This window comes from Eleutherodactylus coqui, chromosome 13 (assembly GCF_035609145.1).
Source record: "Eleutherodactylus coqui strain aEleCoq1 chromosome 13, aEleCoq1.hap1, whole genome shotgun sequence".
Taxonomy (NCBI): Eukaryota; Metazoa; Chordata; class Amphibia; order Anura; family Eleutherodactylidae; genus Eleutherodactylus; species Eleutherodactylus coqui.
Genome location: NC_089849.1, coordinates 34,116,812 through 34,138,453, shown reverse-complemented (window position 1 = coordinate 34,138,453; position 21,642 = coordinate 34,116,812). Strand labels below are relative to the sequence as shown.

At 44.9% G+C, this 21,642-nt stretch overlaps 1 protein-coding gene across 1 annotated transcript in view; it reads left to right on the top strand.

The window, feature by feature from the left end:
- Positions 1-21,642, top strand: part of PLEKHH3 (pleckstrin homology, MyTH4 and FERM domain containing H3) — an 81,122-nt gene that overhangs the window by 44,413 nt on the left and 15,067 nt on the right. Inside the window, exons 3-8 of the mRNA XM_066587322.1 lie at positions 9,100-9,188; positions 10,848-11,042; positions 12,351-12,508; positions 13,719-13,842; positions 17,349-17,646; positions 19,727-19,934. Of these exons, the coding sequence (XP_066443419.1) occupies positions 9,100-9,188; positions 10,848-11,042; positions 12,351-12,508; positions 13,719-13,842; positions 17,349-17,646; positions 19,727-19,934 (1,072 nt within the window). The remainder of the gene's footprint in view (positions 1-9,099; positions 9,189-10,847; positions 11,043-12,350; positions 12,509-13,718; positions 13,843-17,348; positions 17,647-19,726; positions 19,935-21,642) is intronic.

Below are 21,642 nucleotides of genomic sequence, written 5' to 3'. Positions count from 1 at the left end.
AGGCTCCCATAGGAGTCTATGGGATTGGCTGGCGTATTTCGGCCAGAAGATAAGTCTAGAACTATCTTTTCAGACCGTCCGTTTTTTGCACCGGAAAATCACCCATCTGAACTGATGCATTGGCATCCAATGCCCCAGATGGTCACGATTTTCGGCCAGCGTTTGATCACAGCAAAATTGCCATGATAAAACGCTCATGTGAATAAAGCCCAATACGGCACAACGAGCTGGAGGATGACCGGGGCCGGCACCCACAAGGCTCCTTGTCTGATCTTTGCTCTCAGTTGGGCTCAAGATCTCCAGAATCTGATAAATATTGGTTGCTACAGTTGTGTTGCCTTAAACCCCATTGGGAAGACGCTGGCTGTTAGGCAGTGTATCAACCAGAACGTTAGAGGTGACTCAGTCGCTCTGTTCATAGCTAGATTGGAGCAGCGATGGGGTGAAGCATCCGGACAGTAGATGAGAGATGTCATTCTCTCTGTTCCGCTGCCAATGTTGTTAGATCGTTATAGGCGTTACCTCCTCTTAATATTACAGATGGGATGACATTGCTGCAACACATCACATTCAGCATTAACTACATGGAAGAGCTGCCAGCGGTTTAGATTCCGCCAACCTGACTTCTCCATATGTCTTATAACCAAACTTCCATGATTCTTCTCTTTGCCTTCACTCTTCTATTAATGTTCTCTCTGTATCTGAGGCTCATGTTGCACTCCCGCTCCTCTATTTTTACCTTTTGTCTCCCTTCCTCCAATTTTTCTGACTCAGCACCATCATTATACAAATGATTCCCTCTTTCCCGGTGATTCAACCTCCCCCCCCCCCCCCCTTCCTCCTGTCCTCCTCCTTCACACATTGAGTCTGCATTACCGCCACATCTCCTATGCCCTTCATCTGACTGTCTGGGTGCAGGCATTGGCCCAAGCCCATAGCTTATGTGGTTTCCCTCCCTTCCTTCAGGTGGTTAAATTAAACCTAGCACACTGGCGCGTCCCAGCATTCCTTCCCGCTGGGCTTGCAACGTCTCAGGAGCCGCTGGGCAAAGATTTCCCATGGCACTTTTAGAGGCATAATCCTGTGATATACTTTTAGCCCTCTGGCATGAGACTTTGCTTACCAACTCTCCTGGTATTCCTCCAAGACTAAGTACTTACGTTATTTGTAAACTCTATCACCGTGATTGCAAATCTATCTTCTATAGTGCATGCTAGAAAGCCGCTGCATTTGTTTCATATCATGGAATTGTTATGGAAGGGAACCGCCATGTGAGCATCCAAAATGGGGGGTTTTTTGCACTTATTTCGATTTTACAAAAAAAGGAACAAAAGCCTGAAATAGAATACAGTATAACGATTTCAGACTTCAAGTACAATGTAATAAGTAATGGAACATCCAACAAGTCACCCGTGGGCGAGGGTGCAAGAAAGAGTAGAGGCGATGAGTCCTGCCGCCGTCGATATAACAGAAGCACTCACTGAAGTATAGTACAACTTTTTGCTCTGAGAAGGCTCACATGGGAAACAGTAACCTGGCCAAAGCCAAAGTGAAAAAAGGAGGAAGAGAGAGAAAAAGGAAAAAAAAAGGGGGGAGGGCTTCTCTTGTAAGGACAAAGACTGAAACAATTAGTGCAAGGCCATGAGACTGAAGCATTCAAAATGTTAATTGAGGACTCCAAGTGATCACCCCAACCAAAAGAATTTCCATATGTTTAACACATGAGAGTTTCCTGCTGCAATACATTTGTACTAAAAACCATTAAAGGGTAATCTGTGACTTTAGTATTGATGACCTATCTTCAGGATAGGCCATCAGTAGATGATTGGCAGGGCTCCACCCCTCAAGATTGCCGCAGATCAACTGATCGCCAGGTCGGCTGTCATTGCAGACAGTGCTGGAAGCAGACAGCGCTGTCAACATGGCAGTGGCCAGGTTTGGTACTACAGAACTTTCATTGAATTCAATGCTGCAGTGTCACGGGTGGAGGCGTAGCGATGCAGGATTCAGAATATGATACAGCCGATGGATTAATCCCGAAATGTACAATTTTTATTTATGAATATAGAAATAAATGGTTTATCTGTGCGTTTAAACACAATCATGCAGTCACTCAGCCCTAGAGTCAGATAATGCTATCTGCTTCTAGTGCTGTCCATACGGCCAGCGGGCCTGTCAATCAGCTGATCAGCAGACCCTCAACTGCTGAGGATAGGTCATCAATGGTAAAAGTCCTGGACAATCCCTTTAAACCACCCGTGAATTGAGGCAACGCCAGCTATTGAGCAGTGTGGAAGCACTCTATCGTAGCGTCAGGTATGTGCGGAATCTGGAGCAGAATTGATACGCGGTACTGATTTTAAGGGTTGTTCACAAATTGTGTATTTACCACCTTGGTTCCGGACCAGAAAAAATTAGTATTCTCACCTTCAGCATGTTCTCCATGCTCTATTGAAGAGTCTTGCCTGCTCCCCCACTAATCACATTGTGGAGGCGGGATTTATGAATTGTCTGAGCCGCGGCATTGATTGGCCAATTCATAATTCCTGCCCCCACAACCTAGCTGGCTGAGCAGAATTTGAAGAACCAATCAATGCAGAGCTGGATCAACCAATCACAGCTCTCACATTGGTTCATCGAGCGCTGCATTGATTGGCTGAGTAGCACCGGATGAACCAATCAGAGCCGTCGCCTCTTGGAGGCGGTAGTTTTGAATCCCACAACCAGCAAATGATCTTCTGTGGGCGAACGAGGATTGCAGGACGCCCATCAGAGCTTTGGAGAGCAGCGGGAGGTCCCAGGTAAGTATTCCTTTTTTTTCTGTGAATGCAGCTAGGTCTTATTTTAGGGGTATACAAACACATCACACCTCACAAAAATTGCTAGTTCGTGATATACGATGGATAAACAAGGAGGCTCCATAGGGAAACATAGGCTACAAAAAAAAATCGCTAATCGCTCAAATATTAAGCATGCCGCAATTTTTGTTTTCTCGCAACATAGCATCATAGAAAACATTGAGAATGTGAAGGAACCCATTGGAAAGCATGGGTTTCACAAACATGCGATTTCTCGCGCTGTCGCATCGTGAGAAAATCATGCGATTTTGTCACCCGTGTGAAAGCAGCCCAACACTGACTATATATGCATATTCAGCATCCAGTTCAATAATGCAAAATAGTGTATAGGACCTTAGATGTCATATTGATCACCTCTGAATAGCTAGGCTTCTCTGAAGAATGATGTCATTCCAGTTGTAGCCCCTATAAAGTGGCTTAAAATAAAGGTGTCACCAGAAACTGACCTACTGTGTAAATCAAGTTTTCAGGATAAAAGTTTGGTGATTATTGTTTCTCTAATCTATATGAAAAATGAATCCTGAAATCTTGCAGTTTTCACTCTGACTACTCAGATGGTTCACACACATAGATACTGAGTCAGGTTAGAACCAGTTGTCATCTGTTTTGATTGTCCTAAAGTAAAACCCCCGTATTTTCCGTAATGAAGGTATGTTTTGGATATCTATCAGGTGCTGCTTGGATGATATCCATGTGAATGGCAGACAAATGTTTACATACATAAAATCAGTTTTCTGGCAGATGAGACCGATTTCAATCAGATCAGTTGATCATTTACACACAAGTCGCTTTTACATGGCATACAAATCCCTCGTTAGAGTTAACGGTTTGCATGATAAAGAAAAACATCAGAAAATAAAAATCTTAAAAACATATGTATCAGTATGGGATTTTTGTTAATAAAGGAAAATAAAGCCGATACATTCCCTTTAAGACCATCCTGCTTCGCTTTGCACTGTATTCATTGGACCGCTCCTCAGATGGATGTGGATAACATTGCATCAGCAAGCCAACCCAGATGAATCAGTGTGAGTCTCCCGCCTCGTTCCTTTAGTAACATCTTGGCCCATTATGCAATGATGCATTTCCTGCTACAGAATCACTACATAACTCGGGAGATGTGCCAGGAAATCTTTGCAGCAGCCCCGATGGAAATTGTGATGGCAGCCATATTTGTTGCCAATTGTCTTTATTTTTTACTCATTTAGGCTGGGTTCACATCAGCGTTCCTTTATCTGTTATTAATGGTAGTGGTTCAACTATCAATATGGCTCAGTAGTTAGCACTAGAGATGAGCGAGTATGCTCGCTAAGGCACATTACTCGAGCGAGTAGTGCCTTAGCCGAGTATCTCCCCGCTCGTCTCTAATGATTCAGGGGCCGGCGGGGGCGGGGAGCGGCGGGGGAGAGCGAGGAGGAACGGAGGGGAGATCTCTTCCTCCCCCCCGCTCCCCGCCGCAACTCACCTGTCACCCGTGCCGGCCCCCGAAACTTTAGAGACGAGCGGGCAGATACTCAGCTAAGGCACTACTCGCTCGAGTAATGTGCCTTAGTGAGTATACTCGCTCATCTCTAGTTAGCACTGTTGCCTTGCAGTACTGGGTGTCCTATGTTCAAATCTGCATGGACTTTGAAAAACTCCATATAAATGATGTTCTTAGACAGATTTGAACCTAGATTTCCAGCACAGTAAGGCTGGCTTCACACAGGGTGGATTTGCCGCAGAAATTCCAACTGGAATTTCACTGCGGCAGATCCGCCTGCGGCCGCTAAGCCCAGGATTAGCTAGCCATGAGGACGAGATTTGTCAAAAATCCCATCCACATGGGGGGGGCGAATCTGTCACGGCGAAGCTGTCAAAAGCCAGCGCTGGAAAGCGGATTCCCCGGCCGCGGCATGTCAATTTTTTTTCCCGTTGTGGCCGCGCTCTCCTCTATGGGAGTGCTGGCCGCAGAGGGAAGGCATGCAGCCACGTTGCTCCAAAACCCTCGGCTAAGTGCTGCAGGTTTTGAAGCAGTGCTTTCCTAACGTACATCTCACGGTTTTTCGCTGCGGCCAAACTGCGAAATTTCCGTCGGGATTCCGCCCTGTGTGACCCCATCCAAAGGCCACAGTGCTAACAACTGAGTCACCATCCTCTCTAGAAGAGGAGAACAAACACAAAGAGAACATACAAACTCCATGCAGACGCCGTCCTTAGTCAGATTTGAACCTAGGACCCCTAGCACAAGGCAACAGCGCTAACCACTGAGCCACATTCATTGCAGAGCCACCACTGTTAATAACTGATAAAAGAATGCTGATGGGAACCCAGCACTGCAAGGTAACAGTGCTAATTACTGAGCCACCATGCTTCTCTACTTTGTTATTTTGTATAGCGCCAACTTAATCTGCAGCACTTTCAGGTAATTTATTCTGAGGTCGGTAAAATGAGCACCCAGCTTGCTGAGGGGGTGGGGGTGGGTAATAAGTAAATAACCTGAAAGCGCTGCGGAATAAGTTGGTGCTATACAAATAACAAGTCCCTCTCCCCTTTTTTTCTTTTTCTGCTCTTACAACAGAACAGAAAAATGAAACGCTGATGTGACATATGTGCATACGTATTTTGCAGCACTGCGCATCACTTGGGTTCGTTCCCCATTGGGGCTCACAATCTAAGTTCACCTATTAGTATGCTTTTGGAGTGTGGGAGGAAACTGAAGTACCCAGAGGAAACCCACACAAACACGGGGAGAACATGCTAACTCTCTGCAGATAGATATTAGTAAAAAACTGTGGAATATCAATTGCAAGAAGCTGACGTAAGAGGACAAATGGAGGGCATATACGTGCTGTTTTTTTTTTTTTTATAATGGACTTTTTATTGTAGCTGGTCCTCTTTTTCTGGGCAGTGGCAGGACAACATTAAAGGGTTTCCCAACAAATGATATTTATCTCCTATCCACGGGATGGGGTACAAGTGTCTGATTGCTGGGAGAGGGTACAAGTGCCTGATTGCTGGGAGAGGGTACAAGTGTCTGATTGCTGGGAGAGGGTACAAGTGCCTGATTGCTGGGAGAGGGTACAAGTGCCTGATTGCTGGGAGAGGGTACAAGTGCCTGATTGCTGGGAGAGGGTACAAGTGCCTGATTGCTGGGAGAGGGTACAAGTGCCTGATTGCTGGGAGAGGGTACAAGTGTCTGATTGCTGGGAGAGGGTACAAGTGCCTGATTGCTGGGAGAGGGTACAAGTGCCTGATTGCTGGGAGAGGGTACAAGTGTCTGATTGCTGGGAGAGGGTACAAGTGCCTGATTGCTGGGAGAGGGTACAAGTGCCTGATTGCTGGGAGAGGGTACAAGTGCCTGATTGCTGGGAGAGGGTACAAGTGCCTGATTGCTGGGAGAGGGTACAAGTGCCTGATTGCTGGGAGAGGGTACAAGTGTCTGATTGCTGGGAGAGGGTACAAGTGCCTGATTGCTGGGAGAGGGTACAAGTGTCTGATTGCTGGGAGAGGGTACAAGTGTCTGATTGCTGGGAGAGGGTACAAGTGCCTGATTGCTGGGAGAGGGTACAAGTGTCTGATCGCTGGGGGTCTGTGCTCTTGGACCCCCAGTAATTTCACCATCTGCGCACCCTGTGTTCCGCATGTGAATAAACATCAGCCTCAATCTCCCTCTGTCCCGTAGAATTGAATGGAGCGTTGGTCATGTATTCACATGAGGAACTCTGGATGCACAAATGTTGGGATTGCTGTGGGTCCCAGCACTTATCTTCTATCCTGTGGATAGGGGGAAAATGTCCTTCATAGGAAAATCCTTTTAACTTAAAATGCCTGTATTCATTTCTTAAACAGTTGCCGCCAGCTCTCCTGGCAAGTTGGTTCTAGCAAGTAATTGTATTCCCCATGAAATAACAAAGCTGGAGCATCTTTTTTTAGAACCATGTTCCTGTATTATTCGTCTTGGAAATTTGCCACGGTACCATTTCTCTTTATCAATGGGTCTTGTCCCTACACAGTCTGAATTTATAATCCATACTTAGGGCACTGGCGTAACTATAGGTGATGCCGGGGATGCGGTTGCCCCGGTGCCTAGGAGCCTTAGGGGGACCATAAGGCCTCTTTTTTCCATGTAGGGAGCCCAGTACTATGAATAAAGCATTATAGTTGGGGGCCCTGTTACAGGTTTTGCCTTGGGGCCCAGGAGCTTCAAGTTACGCCTCTGCATTAAGGGGTTAAGAGAAGTTGGGGTCCCCAAGATAAACTGTTGCACCTGGGCCCATGAGCCTTTAGCTACACCCCTTCTTAAGAGTACTTTACATGGGACAATGACCACCCAAATTCTTGCTGGAAACAGTCAATTTGGGCGATAGTCGTCCCGTCTACACGTGCCTGCCAACAGGGCACTGGGCAAGAAAACGCTCACCTGTCGGAGCAACTCCTGTTTACTGTGGATGGAGACGGGCAGGCCGGAACGATCCGCACTCGCTTTGTCTTCATTCACTTCAACGACTATCGCTTCTGTGTGAGCACAGGACTGATAGTAGGGCGGCAGTCCATGGGACGGCTGTTGGGCGCTTAATGGACCTGGCAGTCATCCTGCGAACAGGGACCTTTGCAGTGTAAAAGTGTGTAGGGACATGTCCCAAGGGGACTGGTATCAGGGGTGACCTTAGGTTAGATAGCACCCTGTGCAGATTTTTGTTTTTGCTCCTAACCTACATAAGAAAAAAATTCTATACATATTGCACTGATAAGCTGCCTGTATTTTGTTTGTGCAGAAAGAAACAAGGTACAGTAATAGCTTACCTACCCACACTAATACAGTCCAATGAATAAATACGGTAGCAAAATCAAACTCGTAACATAAATACAGCACCAGAACCAAACTCATAACATAAATACAGCACCGGAACCAAACTCATAAAAATAAATACAGCACCGGAACCAAACTCATAACATAAATACAGCACCAGAACCAAACTCATAACATAAATACAGCACCGCAACCAAACTCATAACATAAATACAGCACTGGAACCAAACTCATAACATAAATACAGCACCGCAACCAAACTCATAACATAAATACAGCACCAGAACCAAACTCATAACATAAATACAGCACCAGAACCAAACTCATAACATAATTACAGCACCGGAACCAAACTCATAACATAAATACAGCATCGGAACCAAACTCATAACATAAATACAGCACCGGAACCAAACTCATAACATAAATACAGCACTGCAACCAAACTCATAACAGAAATACAGCACCACAACCAAACTCATAACACAAATACAGCACCACAACCAAACTCATAACATAAATACAGCACCGGAACCAAAGTCATAACATAAATACAGCACCGGAACCAAACTCATAACATAAATACAGCACCGCAACCAAACTCATAACATAAATACAGCACCGGAACCAAAGTCATAACATAAATACAGCACCGGAACCAAACTCATAACATAAATACAGCACCGCAACCAAACTCATAACATAAATACAGCACCGGAACCAAACTCATAACATAAATACAGCACCGGAACCAAACTCATAACATAAACACAGCACCGCAACCAAACTCGTAACATAAATACAGCACCAGAACCCAACTCGTAACATTCTGTGTTCCCACAATGGAATCATACCCCCTTTTGTGCCCCCACCATATAATAGTACCCTCTCCCCGATGTTCCGGTTGAGGGAGGAGACTAAGCCAGGAGGAGAATGATTCATATAGCTCCACAAGATGCCGCTGTGGCCAATTGGACCTAAGAAAGCAATTGCCCGCACCCTACATCTGCTGGTACCCCCACCACAAGCTGGAGACCAGGGCCCCGTGTGAGCACACGGGTCATACATTGCTAAAGGCAGCCATAAATGGTATCACCTAGTTGTCAATTTTTACATTTTCAGGAAGGAAAATAGATGAACAACACAGAATTATTGTTTTACGAGAAATCGAAACATTTATTAAAACAGACATGTCAGGAGTGGTGAGAGGTCCTCTGTGGGTAACGGTGACATCCGCCTGTGAGGGGTGGCACGGCGATGCTCTTTATAACAGGTGGATGTATGGTTTGTAGTTACAGTATCTTGACAAGTCTTACATTCGGCTATAAATCCTGACTGATACGAGATAGGAGAAGAGCGGCGTAGGCGGCCTCTTATCTGCTATCATATTCTTTGCACCAAGTGTGGGTGGCCGGCTAACTGATCCCATTATGTCTTTGCTTATTTCAGGCCATTACATGCCTCTGTGGAAAAAGACAGCCTCATAACACCGAGCAGCAAGGTTACATGCAAGGACGACCAGGATGTCATTGTGAAAGGTAAATAAATAGTCCCTGCTGGCTTCATCCATCCAATGCCAACGACGCAAAAAATAACAGAATAATAAAAAAAATACGTGTAACATTCTTCATTTTTTTATGTCCGTTGTCAGTTTTAGTATTTCATAATTGAGTAAGGCAGAAATATCACTCATGTGAGGAGATGGTGGGAGTTGGAAAGGTTGGATGACATAAAAGTGAAAGGAAGCTGTGGGAGGATTGGCCGGCGGCCAGGATGAGTGATATTGTATTATAAAGTGGATATAAAACATTCAGGTGGCGTCCAGGTCTTGTGCAAGATCAATCCTATGTAAACATAATCAGCCTGCTAAAGTTTTGTTAGCTGACTTTGCCAAACTTAGTCATTGCTTATCATATAAATGAGAAAAGTTGTGGTTCATTGTGCGTATTGTAAATAAAATCACATTAGTTCTCAAGAATAATAAGCATAACAGGTTAAAAAAATGGAACTGATTGCTGTTTTGGCTGCATAGTTGCTACGTGTGAATAATACCCATAAATACAGCACCAGAACTTAGTTCAGTGCAAAACATAGCACCAGAACCAAGCTCCTAACATAAATGCAGCACCAGAACCAGTCTGAGCACATAAATACAGCACCAGAACCAAGCTTATTACATAGATACAATACCAGAACCAAGCTCCTGAAATAAATACAGCACCAGAACCAAGCTCCTAACATAAATGCAGCACCAGAACCAGTCTGAGCACGTAAATACAGCACCAGAACCAAGCTTATTACATAGATACAATACCAGAACCAAGCTCCTAACATAAATACAGCACCAGAACCAGTCTGAGCACATAAATACAGCACCGGAACCAAGCTTATTATATAGATAGAGAAATGTGTAGGAATCCAGACACGTGAGTTGAATTTTCTTTGCTTTATTTTCGTTTAAGCTTGCATGATCAGGTACATGGTATCACAAGAACGCGTTTCGGCGTAATGCCTTGTTCACCTCCTGAATACCTGAACCAAGCTCCTAAAATAAATACAGCACCAGAACCAGTCTCAGCACATAAATACAGCACCAGAACCAAGCTTATTACATAGATACAATACCAGAACCAAGCTCCTAACATAAACACAGCACCAGAACCAAGCTCAGTACATAAATACAGCATGAACAAAACTCATTACATAGATACAATACCAGAACCAAGCTTCTAACATAAATACAGCACCAGAACCAGTCTCAGTACATAAATACAGCACCAGAGCCAAGGATCAATAGTTGATCGGCTGCAGTCCACCATTAGGGAACCCAGCGGAAGATAGGTCCTCAATAGGAATTGGCTTGAAAACCCCTTTAATGAATTGATACCCGTCTATTTTGAAGTTAGCAGGATTAGGCTTCTTTCACATTTCGTTTTTTTTCCAGCTCTGTCTTGGGTTTCCGTCTTCTATGTAGGAAAAACTAGAAAGGGACTGATATCTGAATGGAACCATTGCTCTTAATGTGTAGGATGGAGGGACTCTCTTTGGTCTCCGCTTCACATGGTTTCCATCTCTGTCAGTCTTTTTAGCTGGATAGAAGCGTCCACCAGCGGCAGGCAGAATGGCGCAGTGTGAAAGAAGACTATATTTATCTCTACTAACTCCAGTTCCGTTTTCTCTCTTGCCTTTTGCTTCAGGGTGGTTGCAGCGCGAGGTGTGTGGTGAAGCCAGGCGGCCCTGGTCAAGGCTGAAGAAATATTGGTTTGTGCTGACTCCAGATTCCCTTGACTGCTACAATAGCAATGAGAAGCCCAACAAACGTTTGGGAAGTTTGGTGCTCACCAGCTTGTGTTCTGTCATGTGGCCGTCTAAACAAACGTATAAGGAGACTGGTAAGTAACGGCAGCCATCAGATCAGAGTAGACCAATCACAGCAACCACCAAGACGTTCTGTCATCTACGAGACACAGTGGAAAAATGTGCTTATAATCTAGCACTAAGGCTTACTATTAATTTATGCAGTATTAGGCTTCATGCATACGGCCGTAATACAGCCAGAGCCATAGTAGGGCATCTTCTGAGAGTCCCTACTGTACTTTTGTATGCCTCCAATTTTGTGCAGTGGCATAAGGAAGTTTTTTGTGCCAATTCCACTGGATGCCGTATTACAGTAGTTCTCTTCCCTAGAAACATAAGTCACCTGAGCAAGAATTAAAAGTAGTGTTTATTTACTTATGTTAATACTTAGTGGGGCTTCTTTGGCCTTAATGACATTGGATACTCTCCGTAGCTTACTTTCTACTAACCTCTTATACACTTCAGTTGGTATTTCCCTTAATTCATCCTGCAAACGTCTGGTGAATTTTCCCAAAGCAGCTGCATTGGCCATCTAGAATAGTGCAAGGACCATCATCAGTGGACAGTTGCGCAATGGAAGAATGTTCTATAGAGGCATGAATCATAATACTCCATCTCCAAATGAGATGGACATGTCGTGGTCTTGTGATGTTTACGTGGCATGGTCTTGGTCCGTTGATTGTAGTGACAAGAACCATGAAAACGGAGGTGTACCTTGACAATAATATGCTGCTAACAACTGGACTGACTTGCATAGAGTCCCGAACTGGACCCTACCGAACATTTTTGAGATGAACTGGAATATTGAAATTTGAGCAGCGTCTATTTTCTTTGAGAAAACTCACCAGACATTTACAGGTTGAATGGAGGGAAATACCAGCTGAAGTGTATCAGACATAGAAAGTATGCAGAGAGAGTATACAATGTCATTTGGGTCAAAGGAGCCCCACTAAGTATTAACACATGAAAATAAATACTACTTTTGATTCTTGCTCAGGTGTCCAATTACTTTTGGTAGGAGGGTATACAATGTCATAGAGCCATGGGGCACTGCATGTGCCGCTATACAGCCATAACTCTAAAATTGATATGTATATTTCTTAAGTTCATGAGTTAAATAGGTAAGGATGTAATCTATGTTTAGCAGTTCTGGGGACTGACTGAGTGGGACCGGAGGCATTAAGATAGTTTATTATCTTTAGATTCTGGTGCTTTACATTTCTTTTCTTGGATAGGATCATAATCAAATAATTGGTATGCAACTTGCTCCGTAATGAGGTTTCACATCTTCGACGGGTATTCATTATTCAGCTCCTGCTAATGCTTGCTCTGCTTGTCCTCAGGGTACTGGAATGTAACTGTGTATGGAAGGAAGCACTGTTACCGCTTGTACACAGAACATCTCAATGAGGCCGTGCACTGGGTGTGTGCCATCCAAAAAGTGATAGACAGCAAAGACCCAATGGAGACTCCCACGCAGCTGCTCATCAAAGACATCGAAGTGAGTAGAGTTGACTGTAGACCTCATCTATCTATCTACTGGCTACTTCCACCTTGTACCAAATACTTGAAAAATAGTTCCCTGGCACAAGTCATGATTGGGAATGCACTGTTCAGGCAATAGTCATTTTCAGGATTTGATAGTCACCATATTGATCAGGGTCCAACTCCTGACGCCCCTGCCAAACAGCTAACTTATCAATGGAAGGGCACAGTCAAACATTAGCATGAACAGCTTTCCCTGTAGTAAATGGCCTCAGTCCACCGGAGCAAGAGCCGCAGCTTGGTAGCAGCTATCACCTCATAGATGGGGGGGATATAGGGACAATCATCCTAGCAGTCAGACCCCCAAGATCGTGAGAACTGGGGTCTTGTGTCTCCCTTGTGAAGGGAGTGGTGGATGAGCATGTGCGCTACCGCTCCATTCCTCTTTATGAAAAGCACTGTATTCCGCTATCTTTGGCAGTCCCACATTGATGAATGGAGTGACAGAGCACATGCTTGACCAATGCTTCATTCATAAAGGGAATACGGGACCCATATGGATATGCTGTGAAAGTGGGTAAGTTGTTATTTTATAAAAACCCCTTAAATTTTTGGCGCCATCCACCGAACATGCACAGCGGCTGTGCACCGGGTTTGTATGCACTTAGTCAGGCGCTGAGCCCGCAGTATACAGATTGGCTGTTGGCTGCCTTTAACAGCTGACATCTGGCCGCAACAGCTGGGATCAGAGATAACTCCAGTCGCGGCTCCATGTCCCGATGGTCCTTTAAATGTCCCGAATCCCACCACCACCCGTCCATGGGGCTTTCCTAGACTAATGTAAGGCAGCAGTGCTCTCCCTGGTGGAGGAGATGAAGCACCATTGCATTGTTGGGTAGACTTGCCATCCTCGACTAGAATAGAGGAAACTATATATGACGGCATTAGTCATTGGTGTAGTCTTCCGTTCCCACCAGTTGTATCCCCTAATTTAACCAGAATCAGTTTCAGATTAGCGCTGCCCGAAATTGCCTCCCAATCTCAGCTATTTTACATGTCGAAACAGGATGTTGAGAGAAATCTGAAGCTAATTTTGAGTTTAGTGAGAAGGAAGTTTCATGGGGCTACATGTGTTCTGTGTGTTCTGCAACCCGAGCGGATAACCACAATTGTGTCAGCGCCATGAGAAAGAAAACCTTACAGCATGTTCCTTCTCCTTTCTTCAGGAGAATCATTGCAATCAAGAAACTGTGGAAGAAATCTACAAATTGAACCCAATTCTACGACATACAAAGAACCCCCTCTACGCTCCGCTTTTACCCTTCCCCTACGGATCCGACGATCATTCCCGTAAGTGTCGTGAAGTAGTGTTTGCTATTTGACTTTGCAGCAAGGTCCATGTAATGTTTCACAGGGCCACATTTATCAAAACCGTCTGATGGTTACATGTAGCGGAAAATTCCACCGCCAAATCCGTGGATCTGTAGATCCATAGCTGTTTTCGGTTTGAAAACCTCCTCCCTTGCAATCAGCATGCCCTCACTTCAGCATACAGAGCAGCCCTCACCTGGCAACTAAGCGCTGCGCCCGCTGGTCAGGGAATGCGCCCACTTCTGCATGGAGTGAGTGATGTAAAGGATAGGAAGTGAATAAAGAATAATAAATAGAAGAAATATATAAAATAGAAAATTACCTGGAGGCTACAGAGATGGCTTCTGCTGCAGCTGGAATAGGAAATCTCAGGTTTCATCTTCCAACAGGATGGGGTAACCCCCCCATTTTCACAATGAAGTCAGAAGTGAGCTCAATAGGCGACTACAAAACAGATGGATCCGCCATGCAAGAGGTGATGACAGTGAACTTCTTCCTTGGCCTTCACGTTCAACGGACCTTACGCCTTGTGATTTTTTTTCTCTGAGAGAGTGTTCTAGATAGTCTACATGCCCCCCTTACCACCCACCATGCATGATCTACGACATCACAGAAGCCATTGCATCAGTCAATCATCGCTACAACATGTATGGCAGGAACTTGACTACAGGCTCCATGTATGTCAAATGACAAAGGGGGCTCACATTGATCACCTCTGATATGGAAAACCATAGAAACAAAGTATGCTAGGCTGGAAAAAGACAAATGTCCCTCTAGTTCAGCCTGTTTCCACCCCCTCTTGTTGATCCAGAGGAAGGTAAAAAAAAAAAAATCCCAATGAGACAGAAGCCAATTTACCCTTATTATGGGGCAAAAAATTTCTTCCTGCCTCCATAATGGCAGTCAGAATGATCCCTACATCAACATTTGAGATCAATAACCCCGCTGGTTATTTAATGTCTATATTCTGTAATATCATAGCACTCTAGAAAGACATCTAGTCCCCTCTTAAACTCCTCTATGGATTTTGCCATCACCACGTCCTCAGGCAGAGAGTTCCACAGTCTCACTGCTCTTACACTAAAGAACCCCCTTCTATGTTGGTGATGAAACCTGCTTTCTTCTAGATGTAGCGGATGCCCTCTTGTTACCATCACAGTCCTGGGAATAAACAGATCATGGGAGAGATCCTTGTATTGTTCCCCTTTTTGAGTTTTGAGTTTCTGTGTCCGTTGATATCAGATTTATGTATCTGAGTGTCATTAAATGGGAGTTTTTAAAATCGGGAAGATCATTTATAAAAAACCCCGTATAATTTAGTTGATGGCTCAACAACATCTTTACGAGTGGAAGCCGGAGAGGAAAAATGGAAGTCAAATGGGCACAGTGAGTTTTATAGTCCCTTCTCTCTAGCAATTAACTGTACACTGTAAAACACAGCAAACTCTTTGAAACACAATTCTACATAAACTGCCATTATGTTAAATCAGATCCCGAGCTCATCTGCGGTGACCGAAATGTTACTGGGAATCTATGATTTCATCATGTGCAAAACCATCATTTACCGCAACCCAACTTGTCACTTGGGGGTTTCCCACTCCGACGAATAAGGAGATCATTGTCTTTCCATAAGGACCCCAGACGCCAAGGAGTTTGGAAATGTCTTAGTCATTCTCTGTCCTTTGATCCCTTGTCTCTACTCCCTCCTTCTAGTCTGCCAGACAAAGTAGCACAAATATTAAAATGAACGCCTCCAGTCACGCTCCTTATCGCAATCCATTTTTACTATGTTTGTGCCGTCTTTTCTGGGAAACTTATTTTTGACTTTTGAACTGTTTCATCCAGTGGCTTTGCAAAAAGGCAGGAGATAAGATTAAAGGGCTTGTTCCATCAGAACAACCCCTGGCTATATATCCTTATGGGTCCTTGCGTAGGAGCCAGAATGGAGAACTGTCCCGGTGGATCTGGTGTGTCTATGCTTTATATGGTCAACCATCTGAATGGCTGCAATGTTATATTTTCTCTGCAGTGGACGGATAGAAAAGCCAGACATGCAGCAACCAGGTGATCACTGGCATTTACTTAAGATGCTGTGACTGTAGAACTGTAGCGAGCGTAGGTAAAATGACACAGGATTCAGGATACGATGCTGCAGATGGAGTAACCTAGATATACAGTATTTATGTAAAACACAAAAATAGGAATAAACAATAATTTAAGAATAATGAGTATACAGTTGAGTTTTCATTCTTGAAGGCTTAGACACTATCAACCACTAGCTGAACATAGGAATGGCAACACTTTGTGAACAGTCCTTAACAATTATAATACCTTGTGAACAGTACCAACCATACTCAATCGATATCAGTACTGTTTTAGATTAATGCAAAGGACAATATATAATACACAGCTTCCCTTTGGGGGTTAACACTGTGATACAGTCTATTAAGAAAGCCAATTGCTATGAACACTCCCGTCCGTAAAAGAGGTTCAAGCACCAGCAACTTGTCAGCATCTCAGTGTCCTGCAACTAACCTCTGTCTCCCACAGCAGGCCTGCTGACTTTTAATAACCCTTTCTGGTGTGCGCTCCCAATTTTGTCTTCTGAGGTCAGCCTCACTTACGGTTCCGTTGGGCAGTAATCGCCGCTAATACCCACCCAGGCTATGCTGCAGCATGGGCTGTGGTCAGGAGCGTTACTCTCCATTCCCCCCTCCAGTACTCTCAGGCCTTTTCCCTTGCCGCTTTAACTCCCTCTCCCTCTCTCTTACTCAGACCCTTTTCTTGAACCGTCCTGGTGCACCGTCTCCTCTCAGACAGCAGATGCTTCTCCTGCCATGTCTACTCTGCAGCACCTCCAATCTGTGTCTCTGAATGCACAACTCTTCGTTCCTTAGTATGGGTGGGCAATAAAAGTAGATGACCAGTTCAAGCGCCGTTGCTAAGAAAAACAGAAAGGCGAGACTCTAGTGGACAAGACCTTGTAAAATTGGATCAATCAGCAGTGTAAAAACTTTGCTTGGTAACAAGAATCAGATTTCTGTTGCACCGTGCTGATGGGAGGTTCAGAATTTGGCGCAAGCAGCAAGAATGGCTGAACCCTTCCTGTCATCTAATTAATGGCAGATACATGAAACTTCCTGACCACATGGGCCAATATTCCTGTAAAAAAAAACTCCAATGTGTTACTAGATGGGGGTCTTTAATAAAGTGGCCGGTCAGCATATGTAACGTCTGTTGTGAGGAGGTTGGAGAGGAATTGTGGAAACAATTATGTGTCTCCTCCTGCCAAACTCATGTATAGGGAATGGTTATTAAGCTCTTTTTAAGTGCCCCTTTTCATGTATTTATTTTCAGCATGCCTTTTTACACATGTGCATTGTATATAATTATATATATTACATGTTTAGACTAGCGCAGATCACATATCTGCATTGCCCTTTAGTGTGTTTTAACCCCTGATCTCCACTTTTTGCTTCTTTCAGCCCATAACGTCAAGGGTTACACAGCTCTACGAGATGAAGCGGTGAAAATCTTCAACTCCCTCCAACAAATGGAGAGTGAACGAGACCCCGTGCCACTAATGCAGGGGGTACTTCAGACATGTCTAGACCTACTGCCACTTCGAGATGAGGTTTACTGCCAAGTTATGAAGCAAACCACAGACCCACCAGAGCCTGGGAGTATATCTAACCTCCGATACTGGCAGCTGCTTACTTGCATGAGTTGCACTTACCTGCCCAGTCCTGCTATCCTTCGCTTCCTCCGGTTCCACTTGCACAGGTACATTAGAAGCTATCAAGGTGACCTCCCGTTACACAGAGTTATTTCATAGGATCAACTACATTACATGTTAATGACAAATATGGTGAATCATCTGTGATAAATCGCACCCCTCCCGAGCGCTTTGCTCACTAATGGAATGACTAAGAATGGCGATATGTTAATTTCACGCTGCTAATGGCCAGGAGCCGACCGTTACATTGTGAAAATAAATGAAGGAGACTCAATATAGAATTTATTCATTTATCTGGGTCCATGAAATACATGAACAGCACATGAACTGAAAGCACGGGCCCTTACAGTTGCAAGAAATAAAAAAAGACCTGTGATGGTGAATTATGTATATTTTATTTCTAGTACTGATGTTATTTTATTGGTTTTCTGGTTTCCCTCCATCTACTATATTCTGTGCGTCTGCCCCATTCTCTACACCATGATTGTCCATTGTCCTCATCTACCTGTCCAGGCACATGTTGAAGTGGGAAGAGGTTGCAGCATTGCTGTGCTTTGCAGGGGACTTACTAGATCAGGGGTGTCAAGACTAATTTTCACCGAGGGCCACATCAGCCTTATGGGCCCATTGTAATTGTGAGACTGCATAATAATAGTTTCCCCCAGTGTGGCTCCAGTAGTAATAGTGACCCTAATAGTGGCTCCAGTAGCAATAGTGACCTCCATAGTGGCCCCAGTAGTAATAGTGACCCTAGTAATAATAGAGTCTCCCATAGTGGGCCCCATTATTAATAGTGCCCCACAAAGTGACTCCAGTAATAATAGTGACCCCCAATAGTGAACCCAGTAGTAGTAGTGTTCCACATAGTGGCTCCGGTAGTAATAGTAGCACCATTGTGTCTCCAATAGTAATAGTGACCCTCAAAGTGGCGCCAGTAGTAATAGTGACCCTAGTAATAATAGGTCCCGCATAGTGTCCCCAGTAGTAATAGTGACCCTAGTAATAATAGGTCCCCCATAGTGGCCCCAGTAGTAATTGTGACCCTAGTAATAATAGTCTCCCCCATAGTAGCCCCAGTAGTAATCGTGACCCTAGTAATAATAGGGTCCCCCATAGTGGCCCCAGCAGTAATAGTGACCCAAGTAATAATAGGGTCCTCCATAGTGGCCCCAATAGTAATAGTGACCCTAGTAATAACAGAGTCTCCCATAGTGGCCCCAGTAGTAATAGTGCCCCTCAAAGTGGCTCCAGTAATAATAGTGACCCCGATAGTGAACCCAGAAGTAATAGTGTCCAACACAGTAGTAATAGTAGCCCCATTGTGTCTCCAATAGTAATAGAGTCTCCCATAATGGCACCAGTAGTAATAGTGACCCTAGTAATAATAGGGTCCCCCATAGTGGCCCCAGTAGTAAAAGTGACCCTAGTAATAATAGAGTCTCCCATAGTGGCCCCAGCTGTAATAGTACCCCACAAAGTGGCTCCAGTAATAAAAGTGACCCCGATAGTGAACCCAGTAGGAATAGTATCCCACATAGCGGTTCTAGTAGTAATAGTAACTTCCCGTATTGGCCTCTGACCAGGCAGTAGCCCTACAGGCATTCCACTCACCCAGCGTGCAGCTCCGATCCAACAGCGGCAGTGCACCTAACTATTACCTGAACTCGCTGTTTCTAGCAATATAATTTGGGCAATACTCATCCCAGGAAAAGGTACCTTTGGTTGACTTACTTGGTTGCTTGGGTCATTGTCTTGTATCACCCATTGTCTCTTTAGCTTGAGGTCACGGACTGCTGTCCTTCCAGTCTCCTGTATAATGATTAGACAGACCTTAGAATTCATAGTTCTCTCACTGACGGTAAGGCATCCAGATGCTGAAGCAACAAAGCATCTCCAAACTATGATGCTTCCTCCGTTATTACTTATTTTAGCCTTTTTTACGACAATGGCTTAGTATGATGACAGATGGACCAATTCATGAGGAAGCATTGACCTCTAGCAAGGTCAAGTTGGCTTACTTGGAAGTAATAGAGAATCTGTCCATTGGGCAATACTAAAGACACATTCGTTGTTTGAAAAGAAAGTGTTGATTGAACGGAGACATTGCTCTTATTTCACCCTTCCTAGAATGAAAAGCTGTTACCCCAACACAGAAATGGAGAAGTATGCAGATTTCATCCTATCGTCTCTGGAGAAGACAAAACAGCGGGAGTACGTACCATCCTACGAGGAGATCTCCATGCTCGTTCAGAGGCAGGACTTGATATGTACTGTCTACTACCCGGGATCTGGCATCTGTAAACTTCCAATAACATCTCATACTACAGCTGGAGAGGTGAGCTAAAATTCTGGTCATTGCTATAACACTTGCACTCTATCTCCAATAGCTTTGTGCCGAGGTGCATAAAAGGAAGCTCGGTGCCATCCATTACACTTATAATGGAACTAGTAGAAAGTCCGTCCCAGGCCAGTGACTGCAATCTATATGAATATCCACGCTCAGGAAAATTATTCCATGGAATGAGGAATAACAGTTAGGCCTTAGTCAGAAGGGCGATTTTTCGCGCGATTTGCGCATGCGCATGCGTCCGGCGATTTTATAAAACCATTGCTTCGCAATGGTATCGGACACATGAGCACTTTTTATGCGCTCGTCCGATAAATTATAGAACAAAAAATCGCAGATCGCACCTATCTGCGATCTGCGATTCCTGTTCTCTTCTCTATATGCGCTCAATGGGGTCGACGGCAGCAGCGCTGACCCCATTGAGAACATATAGAAGACAAATCATTCTTCTCTGCCAGAGCTGTAACAGCTGTGACAGAGAAGAACGATGTTTGCCCATTGAATTCAATGGAGCGGCAATACAGCCGCTCCATTGAAAGCAATGGGCTGCCGGCGTGCGCGGGGTTAATTGTCGGGAAGGGGTTAAAGGAGATGTCCCGCGCCGAAACGGGTTTTTTTTTTTTTAAACCCCCCCCCCCCCCGTTCGGCGCGAGACAACCCCGATGCAGGGGTTAAAAAAACCACCCGCACAGCACTTACCTGAATCCCGGCGGTCCGGCGTCTTCATACTCACCTGCTGAAGATGGCCGCCGGGATCCTCTGTCTTCATGGACCGCAGGGCTTCTGTGCGGTCCATTGCCGATTCCAGCCTCCTGATTGGCTGGAATCGGCACGTGACGGGGCGGAGCTACACGGAGCTACACGGAGCCCCATAGAGAAGAGGAGAAGACCCGGACTGCGCAAGCGCGGCTAATTTGGCCATCGGAGGGCGAAAATTAGTCGGCACCATGGAGACGAGGACGCCAGCAACGGAGCAGGTAAGTATAAAACTTTTTATAACTTCTGTATGGCTCATAATTAATGCACAATGTACATTACAAAGTGCATTATTATGGCCATGCAGAAGTGTATAGACCCACTTGCTGCCTCGGGACAACCCCTTTAACTATATAAACCCTTCCCTGCAATTCATTCTAAAATGTGTTAAAATAAAAAAAAATTGTATACTCACCTTTCCGCTGCAGCCGGAGTCCAGCCGCAGCTGCTGTCAGTTCTCCTGAACTGCTTCTTGGCACTATTCAGCCGGCGGGGCTTTAAAATCCCCGCCTGCTGAATGATCTGCCTCTGATTGGTCACAGCGCTGACCAATCAGAGGCCGGTTTCACTCACACACCCATTCATGAATTCATGAATGGGTGAGTGACTGCTGCCTCTCAGCGCTGAGCCAATCAGGGGCAGGTCTGACTCACATCCATTCATGAATTCATGAATGGGTGTGAGTGAGGCATGCCTCTGATTGGCTCAGCGCTGAGCCAATCAGGGGGCAGGTCTGACTCACACCCCCTTCACACCCACTGCAGGACGGCCACGCGGAGCTCCGGCTGCCGGGAGAAGGTGAGTATACAATTTTTTTTTTATTCTAACACATTTTAGGATGGATTGCAGGGAAGGGCTTATATATTTAAGCCCTTACCGACAATTCATCCCGGGCTCGCCCGCAGCGCATTGCTTTCAATGGAGACGGCTGTATTGCCGT